Source organism: Protomyctophum bolini (assembly GCF_963924005.1).
Source record: "Protomyctophum bolini genome assembly, chromosome: 11".
Classification (NCBI taxonomy): Eukaryota; Metazoa; Chordata; class Actinopteri; order Myctophiformes; family Myctophidae; genus Protomyctophum; species Protomyctophum bolini.
Window position 1 is genome coordinate 24,604,508 of NC_137872.1, and position 11,883 is coordinate 24,616,390.

The 11,883-nt window shown below is 40.7% G+C and overlaps 1 protein-coding gene across 1 annotated transcript; it reads right to left on the reverse strand.

The window, feature by feature from the left end:
- Positions 1-3,399: 3,399 nt before the first annotated feature.
- Positions 3,400-9,319, reverse strand: slc25a10a (solute carrier family 25 member 10a). The gene is made up of 11 exons (XM_080775749.1): positions 8,925-9,319; positions 7,750-7,869; positions 7,505-7,619; positions 7,356-7,404; positions 6,830-6,871; positions 6,661-6,704; positions 6,136-6,206; positions 5,500-5,592; positions 5,321-5,398; positions 4,940-4,996; positions 3,400-4,442 (listed from the first exon to the last, which is right to left on the reverse strand). Exons 1-11 carry the CDS (start codon positions 9,012-9,014, stop codon positions 4,341-4,343), a joined length of 861 nt encoding a protein of 286 aa, XP_080631875.1. The 5' UTR covers positions 9,015-9,319; the 3' UTR covers positions 3,400-4,340.
- Positions 9,320-11,883: the final 2,564 nt, after the last annotated feature.

The window sequence follows — 11,883 nt, forward strand, 5'->3', positions numbered from 1 at the left end:
TGAACATTATGTCCAGGAGGTGTACTTGAACATTATGTCCAGGGGGTGTACTTGAACATTATGTCCAGGGGGTGTACTTGAACATTATGTCCAGGGGGTGTACTTGAACATTATGTCCAGGAGGTGTACTTGAACATTATGTCCAGGGGATGTACTTGAACATTATGTCCAGGGGGTGTACTTGAACATTATGTCCAGGAGGTGTACTTGAACATTATGTCCAGGGGGTGTACTTGAACATTATGTCCAGGGGGTGTACTTGAACATTATGTCCAGGGGATGTACTTGAACATTATGTCCAGGAGGTGTACTTGTACATTATGTCCAGGGGGTGTATTTGTACATCAAGCTGCCTCACGCTACAGAAACAGGAGCTATAGTCTCCTGACCTATCATCCTATGGGCCTCATGGCTCGGCAAGGCTTCATTACTTTACTTTACAGAGGCAAACATTTTACTTTTACTCCACTATTATTTCAATCCATTAGATACTATAGTTACTTTTTGATTATTACAAAACATGAATTAACCACTTCAGCCCTATATACTTCGGCTATTTTTTTAAGATTAATACATTGTAGACATTTAAAAACTTGTGAAATGGGACATTCTGCGTATTGAGTACTTTTACTTTTGGTAATTTGCTATATTTTGATGCCGATACTTTTACTCTGGTACATTTTGAACAACGGACTTTCACTTGTAACAGAGTATTTGTATTTCTACATTGCAGTATTGATACTTTTACTAAAGTAAAACATGTGAGTACCCGCGACACACTGTCATGCTGAATTACCAGCCAGGGTGCCTGGACTGCTAAGCCGGCCCAGGCCAACTGCCAACATGTGAGTACTTGATAGGTGTGAACAGAGTGCCGTACTCATCTGCTGCAAATCACAAAGAAAAACTGCTCATGCAAACATCCAGAGACATGATTATGTAGGTTGCTCAGAGATACAGGTTTATGGCAAAAGACAAATGGCGGTGAAACAATGGAGTGCCCCCCCCGTATCAGTAAAGGACAAAGGACTGAAGCTATAGTGCAGTATGTTCTGTGTGTACCAGTACTACACTACAGAGACCGGGTCAAGATCAACTATTGTGCCATGAAAAGCATTCGTACAGTTTGTGTTTCCAGGGGAGAACAATGCAGAATGGAGATGAAACCATATTGAGATCTCTACAGGATTTATGCAATGCACATGGGTGGATATAAATACTGCCATTACAAGTAAATGTAGAAAATGCTATTTATTTTTTCTTCTTTCCTTTTTTTGAGGGCCTCCTATTCCCAGCTTTGTGTGTTTGTGTGTACCCCATAGCGATGATTTGATTGGCTGAGCAATGTGTGTACCCCATAGCAATGATTTGATATTGGCTGAGCATGGAATGTGATGTATGATGATAAGAGCACCCCTCACCTCACACAAGTGTGATTCGGTTCGGAGTGGTGCAACCAGGGTGCAGCCGTGCAGCACTCCTATGCCCAGCTTTGTCTGTCTGTTTGTCCCTCGTCAGACAGACAGACAGACAGACAGACAGACAGGAACCAAGACACTAAACTATCTGCAATGTCGCATGGATGACTGTTGCATTGCACATCCCTCGTCAAACAATGTCCTTTCTTTTTTTCTTGGTGCTTGCATGATAGAAGGTTTTTCTGTAAAAGTCTTCACAGACCCTCTGTTTTAAAACCATCCTATGCCAGCGGCAAATATGACTACATATATATTGTTATACACAGCTGCTGAGCTAATGTGAAAGTCAAGTACCACAGTTTTCCCAATTCAGAGATGAAGTATAAAATACCAGTGCTGTGCTCATTTGTGGTCTCAGCTGTGATCACCACTGTCCTCCTGTTCCAGTTCCAGGACCACACACCATGAAGTCAAGATACGTTTCAAGACTAGATTGTCTGGCCCATAATTTAGAGTTGTGGAGAGAAGGATGTGTACGAGTCGACTGTACATGCATGCAGGTGTGTGTGTGTGTGTGTGTGTGTGTGTGTGTGTGTGTGTGTGTGTGTGTGTGTGTGTGTGTGTGTGTGTGTGTGTGTGTGCTGACTCAGAGACTGTGAGAGTCTCTGAGGACATAATAACCCCCTCACCTCTGAGCTTTTCTATGTGACAGGAAACAGGTGGTCAAAATAGGTGATCTCGTCTCGCTGTCGAGGCTCCTAAACACCGGGGCCCCCCAGGGGTGCGTCCTTTCTCCACTTCTGTACTCATTATATACTAATTTCTGTCAATCTCACTTTAGTACAGTTATGATGTATAAGTTTGCTGATGACACATCTTTAGTAGGTCTTAATAGCAACGAGGTTGAAACCGACTACCGCAGAACAGTAGAGGAGCTGGTGAGATGGTGTGAGAGTTACAACTTGATTCTAAACATCTCTAAAACCAAAGAGATGTTCATAGATTTTAGGAAAAATAAATCGTGTCCCGTCCCCCGTCCCCCCTCTTCATCAATGGGGAAGAGGTAGAAAGAGTTTCCTCCTTCCGGTTCCTAGGGACCACCATCCATGAATCCTTATCATGGGATCTTAACACCAGTCTCATAATAAGCGAATCACACCAGCGTCTCTATTTCCTGCGGCAGCTTAAGAAGTTCAAAGTCAGCCAAGCAGCCATGACTCACTTCTATAGGGCCACTATTGAAAGTGTTCTCACCTTCTCCATGCTCCATGTCTGGTTTGGTCACACAACCTCTCAAGACAAATCAAAGCTGGAAAGAGTAGTACGTCGCGCATGAAAAAACATAGGATGCTGGCTCCCTACACTTTCCTCACTCTATTCCACCAGAATAATTAGGAAGGCAAATAAAATCATTGCAGACAACTCCCATCCTGCACATCACCTCTTCAATCTCCTCCCATCAGGCAGGAGATATAGAAGTATCCAGAGCTCTACATGTCGCTTCAGGGATAGCACTTACCCCGTAGCCATTAGACATCTGAACTCATAGTATATGCATATAGCACTTAAAAAAAACTGGATGTAATTTCCTATGCTGCTGGTTTTTGTATTGTACTGTCCTTCTTGTTTGTGTATATGGTTGTCTGTATATGTTGAGTATGAACCAAGACAAATTCCTATCAACTTGTTGACATGGCAAATAAATTATTGAATCTTGAATCTCTTGGTTATTTTTCATGTCAAGAACCCCCAAATGATATGTATTTGACCACAGATCTCAAACTATTTTGTTCCAGGGACCCCCAGAAGCAAAGATTTTAGTTAAAAATGTTCACGTTAAATATAAATGATATATATTAGGCTATATATTCAACAGATCAGCAAATAGATCGGCACAAAGTGGCACGCTTGTATATCTGCTATTCTTGAATAACCAAAGTAGACTATAAAATAATGGTTATTGGTTAAACTCTAAAATGACACTGTATACGGTTTCAATGGGTTCATAAGATATCAGGCCCATTAGGTAAAGAGCAGGAACAACACAGCCAAACATTTATAAGAATAATACTCTTTATGTATTGATCACTTTTGACTCGAAGATGTTACACTACTGCTGATTTAGACTCAAGTGAATACTTTAACAAAATCCAACAAATCTGGAAATGTGAAAATATGCATACCGGTATACAGCATATAAACCTGGACAGTATTTAATAAATAATTACAAAAGCTCTCTCTGATACTAATCACAATATTATATATCTGCACTATTACACATAAAGACACTATTACAAGTAGGCATTACTAATGTACGTGACAGGTGACAGACACAGCTGTAATTGACTGGTGTAATACTGCCCTCTACAGGGCAAGAATGACTACACAAGTTAAATTAAGATTACTCTGGAAAATTACAGACAGATTAAGACAGTTGAAAGTAAAACAAAATAAATGAAAAAAGAAAGAAAAGAAAAAAGCAATGAAATGAAAAAAGTATTTTAAACTTCTTCATCTGTGCCTAATCCTTTCATATCTATTCATTGTACAATCACTCACAATGCAAATAAAATACTAAAGTGCTCGGTCACTGATATTCCATATTACTAACTTTAATGAGACAATGTGGTCAATGAGTCCATTCACAGCAGAACCCATGAAAATTGAAATCGTTTACTGGGGCATTCCGGTCGGGTCTAGTTAGATTGGGTTTTTGGGAGTGGAACGTGTCCCCTCTTTGCTGCCACTGTACACACAGTAAATGTAAGTGTCGAGTCAACTCTGAAAGTAAAAATGGACCCTGGGTCAATTTCTGAATGATAACTCCTGGAATTTCAATGTGTGTACTAGTTTGTCGAATGGCCAACAAAGTAATGGCCTTGGCTTGGAGTCTGACATCCGTCAAAGTGCCACAAATCCCTCTCAGGCTACAACCACGGTACCAAAGTGCAGCCTGAGCTGTTCCAGAAACATGAAGGTCAGAACTGTGTGAGGGATGAGGCGGATAGCAGCTGGAACGAGACCCTTCATGGACACACAAATAGTGAAGTTAGAGCTTTACATTTTTCAGAGGAATATTGAAAGCAAGTAAAATGAGAACAGAACATGTGTTTAACAATGAAAGGGATTATTTGGAACATTATAATCATCTCATTAATAGAGCATCAAAGTCTGACATAATTTACGCATCCTACATGGGTTACGTTTTTCCCCCATTCTGAATTCTCATAGACATCTTTAATATAGTCATATAAGAACTGTGTTCCAAAAATAATGACATGAGCCTGGCGATTTACGACAGCAAAAACATTAACCGCTCACCAGAAACCGACAGTATCAAATATGACTATTGTAAACTATACAGAGCCCCCTCCTCGACAATAGTGGCAGGACAATTTGTTTATTTTTTAACCACAATTCATATATGAGACGATTCTAAGATGACCCATACTCCATAGAGAAATTACTTCCGTGACCATGGGGATGAGTAAGTGACGTCAGGACTTGGTGTTAGATTCTACCTTATAGAATGCCCTGGGACCCAGCTTTGCCGTTTCTGTCAGGCAGTGAAAAACACCCTGAAACCAAAATAAAGAAATAAGCAGAAGCTGGGGAATGTTAACCTGTGTAGTTCTCTAGTTAGTGCCAGCAATTAAACATTTATGCCTGAGCAAAGACAAGCTGAAACCACATTGATCACCTAAGAAGGAACGCAATAAATCATAAAACATGGAAGCAGACGCAGTAGACATGATACGCTTGTTGTAACATTTCGGTAACACTTCCTATGAAGTCCATGTCTATAATGCATTATAAATATACTTATACGATGCATTATAAATTATCTGCTTATAATAACACTGTATAATTATAATACAAGACCGGTCAGAAAACAGACTCACCCTGTATTCTTCTGCTGAATTCATCATTCTAGTTTTAACAACATCCAGTGGTTGGCACAGGATGGTTGTACAGGCCCCCTGTGTAGAAAAAGGGGATAAGAAAGCTTTTGACATTGATTCTTACTGTTGAAGTGTACTGGATCAAGAAAGACCATGATGGTGGGAAGTCATTTACTCACCGCAAAGACACTGGCCAAGAAGTGTGTGAGGATGTTGTCCTCCATGTAGCTAGTGGCCAGAACCAGCTGTTTGGACTGGTCATAACAAGCCAGCTGCAAGGACACAACAATAGAACCACTGCCTTAGATCTAGAGCCTGTAGATCTAAGGAAAGTGGTTCATAAACCCCCCAAAATAAATAATCATATTTGGGGACCCACCCACCACCCTGACAAGCACTTGGAATGGCCCCCTGGAATTCAGGTATAACATTTTGTGTGACTCAGTTCCACGGATAAATATTGTGAAAATAGCAGAGCTACAAGCTCACAACACCTCGCCTTGCGGTTTTTTGTGCCTCTTTCTTATTATTATTTGACAATTTGGCCAGTTTTTGAGCGGTGCCTTCGCTCCATTACGGAGCTTTGTGTGTCCCTATGTTTATGTATTATGTACTGTATGTATGTATGTGCGTCCCAGCACAGATGAGCACGGAGAGCTGCAACACGATAACTGTCATTTCTCTACCGTTTCGGACGCGGGAAGGCTCGCCAGAACAGGCTCGCTCCCCTGGCCATGTTCCTGAGGGTCCGGATGTTCCGGGGACCCTCGGGGGACACACAAACGGTAACTGTCATTTCTCGACCATATCCTCACCTGTCCCACAGTGACGAGAGCACCTCTACTAGAAGCCATCGTGGCTCCAGAGAACAGTTTCTTCAATCCTTCTGGAATAAAATGGTCCAGTGGTTATGCTATATTGTCAGAAGATCAAAATCTAAACGCCTTCTAAATCCTAATCTAGGTTTTCTGGAAAAACCTCATCTGTTCTCCTCTGTTACTTTTCAGGACTCAAATTCAAAAGCATCAAAAGTAGCAGCTATAAGTCTAGAGGCTGAATCATTGTTTTTATAGAATATTTTCTTATATCAGTGTATTTATAGAACCAAAGACATACGGAGCCACTTTCAACCTGGCATCCCTACTTTGGCCATGTACAATTGCATTAGTGAAAATAGCAGATCTACAAGCTCACAATAGCATCTACAATGCATCATGTTGTGAGCTTGTAGATGGTCCTGGACTGTGAATGTGAAGATTCAAAGCTTCTGCCTGACAGCAACGATATTCTGTTGTTTTATGGTGACATTAGGTTAGGTATCCTTAAATTAATTACCTTACCTTTGCTCCAAACTCGAAACAGTCCGTCTAGTGCATGCGCATAACTGGTGGGACAAAACTCACAATGTGCTGATTTGCATACAAATATACAATATTCCTTTCATGAATGGGACTGTAAAATATTTCAAACTATGCGTAATACTGTGGACTAATGTTTCCAAATACTCACTTTCTCCTGAGCTCTACTGGCAACTTGACGTCATTCTGCATGCTGGACAGAAGTCGAATGAAAAGCATTTGATGTAAAGTGTTAAACTGTCACTGAACAAACTAATGCAAATACACTAATGAGACGTGATGATTTTGAGTCAAATTTGGAGTCCATTGAATTAGAAATACTTTACTAGCAGGGCTATATAATAGTAGTTTTATTGCCATCTGTTGTTGTGGTATTGCTGCAACAGCAGTATAAAATCATAGCCCAGTCAGACAATATTAAAATACTGACAAAAAAAGAACAATAAATCCACAAAACACAGACCAAATGATTCATTCTATTATGCTTTTTAAATTTAGCCTTTTAATACCATTTTATGACTATGTAAAGCACTTTGAATTGCCATTGTGTATGAAATTTGCTATTACAAATTTAATTGCCATGGCCAGTTGGCCAGTTGATCATCAATCACTGATCTGTTCAATACTTCCACAGATAAGAAGAGGTTATGTACAATTTATCTCAAAACATCACTCACCGGACATTTATCATGTCAGCTGGCGTCCCAATGAAACCTCCTGCAAAACCTGCGGGACAAGATTACACGAATCGTCAACACAGCCATCAGACATGACAAGACCTAAAAGAACTGAAGAAGGTACCTGTAGCCTATGTAGCGTCACATACCTGCAAAGGCCCCTAGCAGGACCTTCTGATAAAAAGGCATATCGCCTTTGTTCTGGCAGCTCTGCATATCCCTCACGGTCTCATAAATGGCAAACCGAGACAGAGAATATGTCATCTATCGGAAAGGAGAAGCAGCCATTTTAAACAAATTGTTGTTTCAAGGGATAAACATTGATTGACTTGATTTATGCAACTGAAATAATATGGTTGCTAAATTGCCCATGTGCACGTGCATGTCCATTCACCTGCCGACAAAGGGCCGCACTCAGACCGTTGTAGAGGGCCAAGTATCCCTCTCTCCTCACAACGCTCACCACCATCCCACTCATCCTCATCCTCACCTCCTGCTGCGTCTGTAAGTGCACCTAAAATAACAAACCACATACAAGTGAATCCAAGCAATGATACAGAAGATAGGCCTACTCCGCACAACGGCAGTGGCTCAAGGGTAGAGTGGCTGGATGGTAACCGCAAGGTTGCCAGTTCAAACCCGGGCTCCACCAGAGTTAGTGTCGAAGTGTCCTTGAGCAAGACTCTGAAGTCTGAACCCCTAATTGCTCCTGATGTGCTGGTTGGTGCCTTGCATGGTTTCCGCTGCCATCGGTGTTTGAATGTGAGTGCAAATGTAATGCAAAATCTATGTAAAGCGCCTTGGATAAAGGCGCTATATAAATGCACCATTTACAACAAACATTTTAAGGCTCAAGGGAACAAATGGGGCAATCCCACTGACTGACACATCTGTACTATACACTGCACACACACACACACACACACACACACACACACACACACACACGGGATAACAACCCCTTGATGTATACCTGCTTACCACCTCACTGACATGTAAGGTAGCTTTCTATGATCATGAACTGTTCTGTATATCCTACTAATTTTACTTGAGAGTTTACATTCTTTATTTTGTTCTTGTTTTATTAAAGTTTCTCATTTTATTATGTTGTAATGTTATCGTGTGTATGACTGTAGGTATAGTTTGCTTTTGTCACTGTTCTTATTCAATTTAACACAAAGTTCTACACAAGGTCAAATAAGGACTCTCCAAACACCTGGCCTGGGCATAAAGCATAGGAGGATCCCATGATTTGTGTAGTCATCAACACATTAACATACACGGATAAATATTGTAGAAATCTCAGGTAGCAATAAACTCAAACTAAACTAAAATATAGCCTTTGTAAAGATTTAAAATTAGTGGTTTAAGTAGCCTAATCCGCGCGAGGAACAGCTGGAATAGCCTATAGGCCCCAGAAGGTTTTAAGAAGGTCATTGAAGTCGCTAGATTGAAAGCTAGATTGAAACATTGGAAAATGGAAACTGTTGGCGACTCCGTGGCTTCATAATCTGAAAGGTTTGGTTACTCAGTGGTAGGTGGCCTACTTTAAAATTCGTTAGTTTTTACCTTGATCAAATCCAATGGGTGTGTTAGACAGGCGGCTGCGCTGCTGGCAACTCCGCCAAAATACCAGCGAGAGAAGCGCTTCTCTTGCATTATGATGGAAGTTGAACTTGAAATTAACGTTCATTCAAGTTGAACAGATCCGAAGAACGCGTCGCGTCTTGACTCCTACTGTGTCTGTGTCCGTCCACTTCCGGCCTCGCATAGCGTTGTTGTTATTCCACTCCAATGCTGTTGTTGATTGCTGGCCATGTTCATCATTATATCACATACATGAATCATGATGGACAAAATGATTGAAAATAAGGGTAGCCTTAGCCTATTACTTATTGTAAAAGTGAATTCAAATTTGTTTTCTCAAGTAGCCTTCCAATGCCACTTGCGTGCTGCTCCAGTGGTGGTGTGTGTGTCAGATCAACTCCGTCTCCATGGTGCCAAGAAAGGGGTGCAGCTGGTTAGGCCCCAAGTGTACGTGACTGATACAAAAATAGTAAAGCCAGCCTTAACCCTTAAGTAGGCTATACTGCTGTAGTTTTGTGAATGTGGTAGCCTATGCCACGCCAGCTGCCAAAGTCAGTAGGCTGAAACACTGTAGGCATCTCAGTAGTAGTATCATACTTCAGAATGCCTAAATTACTGCACTACAGCCTACTCACCTCAACAGAACTGCAGGTCATAGGTCAGGTCAGAGAGTTTGGAGAAATGCAGAGAGAAGACAAAGTGTGTAAGCAGTAAGCACTGCCAAGTTGCCAACACTGTCCCACTCAGGATTACTATTCCAAAGTTTCTCATAACTATAGTGCAGATTCTTGAAAATAGAATTGTTGACCTTGCAGATCTGCTATTTGCTGTATTTTGGACAATTTTGATAATAACATGCCCAGAATAGACAGCAAGTTGAAAGTGGTTCAGGCATGACATCATGACTTTAAATAGGCAGTGTGAATGGGGGAGTTTGGCACAAATGTGTTGACATGGTCTTGAAGCAGGGAACTGCACGACATGATAGAAACATACGATACTATATAGTAATTGGATACTCACTCTGAGCAATGCCATGTTAGGTTAATGTTAGGTTAATGTTATTCTTCAAAATAGGTTAATTAAATTCCTGCATTTACAATTTTACACAGTAGATAACACACTTGACAATCTTACTGTGTACAGCGAACCAGCGAATGTACCTACATTAGGCCAAAAACATTTAAAAGTACATGGTGAATAATATTCTACCCCATAAGTGACTGGTAGTAATGTATGTCTTTGCCTAAAAACGACACCAGTGGATTATTCCTATAGTTTTAGCATTTGTCAATACATTTTCATTTAATCAGGGTCTTGTTTGTAGACCTGTCCAACATGTTTTTGATGACATCTAGTGGTTATCAGCAGCAGAACAGTATCCACATATGCACTGGGTAACAGTGACTTGATATTATCAGTTTAGAAGATTGACAAAGGATTATGACTAGGGTTGTACCGATCCGATCAAGTGATCGGAAATCAGAGCAGATCACGTCATTTTAAAATTATCGGAATAGGATCGGGAGCAACAAACGTGATCGGGACATGCCTAGTATCAATATTATATCCATATCATATTAGACTGGATATTGTCTGAGATTTGGGATATTTTGATATGGCAGTGTTCTATGAAAATATAAACATCGTATCGGGAAAAATCTGTATCGGCATTTAGCAGATACTCAAAATCAAATGATAGGAATCGGATCAGGAACAAAAAAAAGGTGATTGGGACATCCATAATCTAAAGACCATACTGGTGGTGTGGCATCTTTTCAAAGCATACTGTAGTTCATCTAATTTCCAAGCATATCATTGGATTCCATTAAACTGAAAATCAACTTGAAGAAACTTTTTTTAGATAATAATCCAACAACAATTATCATTGCACGGTTATTTTCTGCCAAAGTTCATTTATTCTCGCATTTTGAAGCATTTTAAAGTGCGGTTCGATTTGAAAAGCCTAGAAACTATTCCCTGGAAAAGAGATTGGTCTCCCCAACTAATGTCAACTTTTTATCTACACAATGAGGTTTAGAATAATTGATGCAGAACCATTACAATGACTAACATTTCTAAACATTAAACAAACAAAAAAAAGATAACCGTTAACAGGGAAATTGACAATTTATTCACAACATATAGTCAAAGCTGTGAACAGACTGACATGTAGGGACGGCAGTATGTTCAACACACTAAACTTTTTCTTCAATAAACTTAGATTTCTAGTTTGCATATCCAGGACTCGAAATGTAACAGTTTTTATTACTTGGTAGCAGTGGCGCAATGTAAATATACATTGTAAGGGACTGATGGGAGAATGAATGTCAAGCTGTCTGATGAAGATCACACAGAAAACAAAGGAATGTCTGTGCATTCTATGACATGTGCCAATGTGCAAACCATCTCCACACTACATGCCCCTCAGTAGGGGCGGCAGTGGCTCAGGGGTAGAGTTACCGGATGGTAACTGCAAGGTCGCCAGTTCGAATCCAGGCTCCCCCAGAGTTAGTATCGAAGTGTCCTTGAGCAAGACACTGAACACCTAATTGCTCCTGATGTGCTGGTTGGTGCCTTGCATGGTTTCCGCCACCATCGGTGTATGAGTGTGTGAATTGATGCACAATATAAAGCGCCTTGGATAAAGGCGCTATATAAATGCACCATTTACATGCACCAGCTTTCCTAGAGCCTACGGGACTACCTTTTACGCAGAGCCTCTGTTTTCGATGGGCGCTGATTGGACGCTTGTAGCCGCTACGGCACTGTAAAACAAGCGTCCAATCAGCGAAAAGCATGCACCCATATAAAATGCTAGTACGCTACGGCGTAGCGTACTAGCATTTTATATGGGTGCATGCTTTCCGACATACCATTGGTCCGGACAACCTACCTCAAACCCTAACCTAACCATAACCGCAAGCACGGAGCAGCGCAT

Coding starts and splice junctions, on each gene's coding strand:
- slc25a10a (XM_080775749.1), bottom strand. CDS start 9,014: ATGCAAGAGAAGCGCTTCTCTCGCTGGTATTTTGGCGGAGTTGCCAGC. Junction 7,405..7,504: donor CCTGCTAGGGGCCTTTGCAG/GTATGTGACGCT, acceptor CTTGTCCCGCAG/GTTTTGCAGGAGGTTTCATT. Junction 6,872..7,355: donor GCTGACATGATAAATGTCCG/GTGAGTGATGTT, acceptor ACTTCTGTCCAG/CATGCAGAATGACGTCAAGT.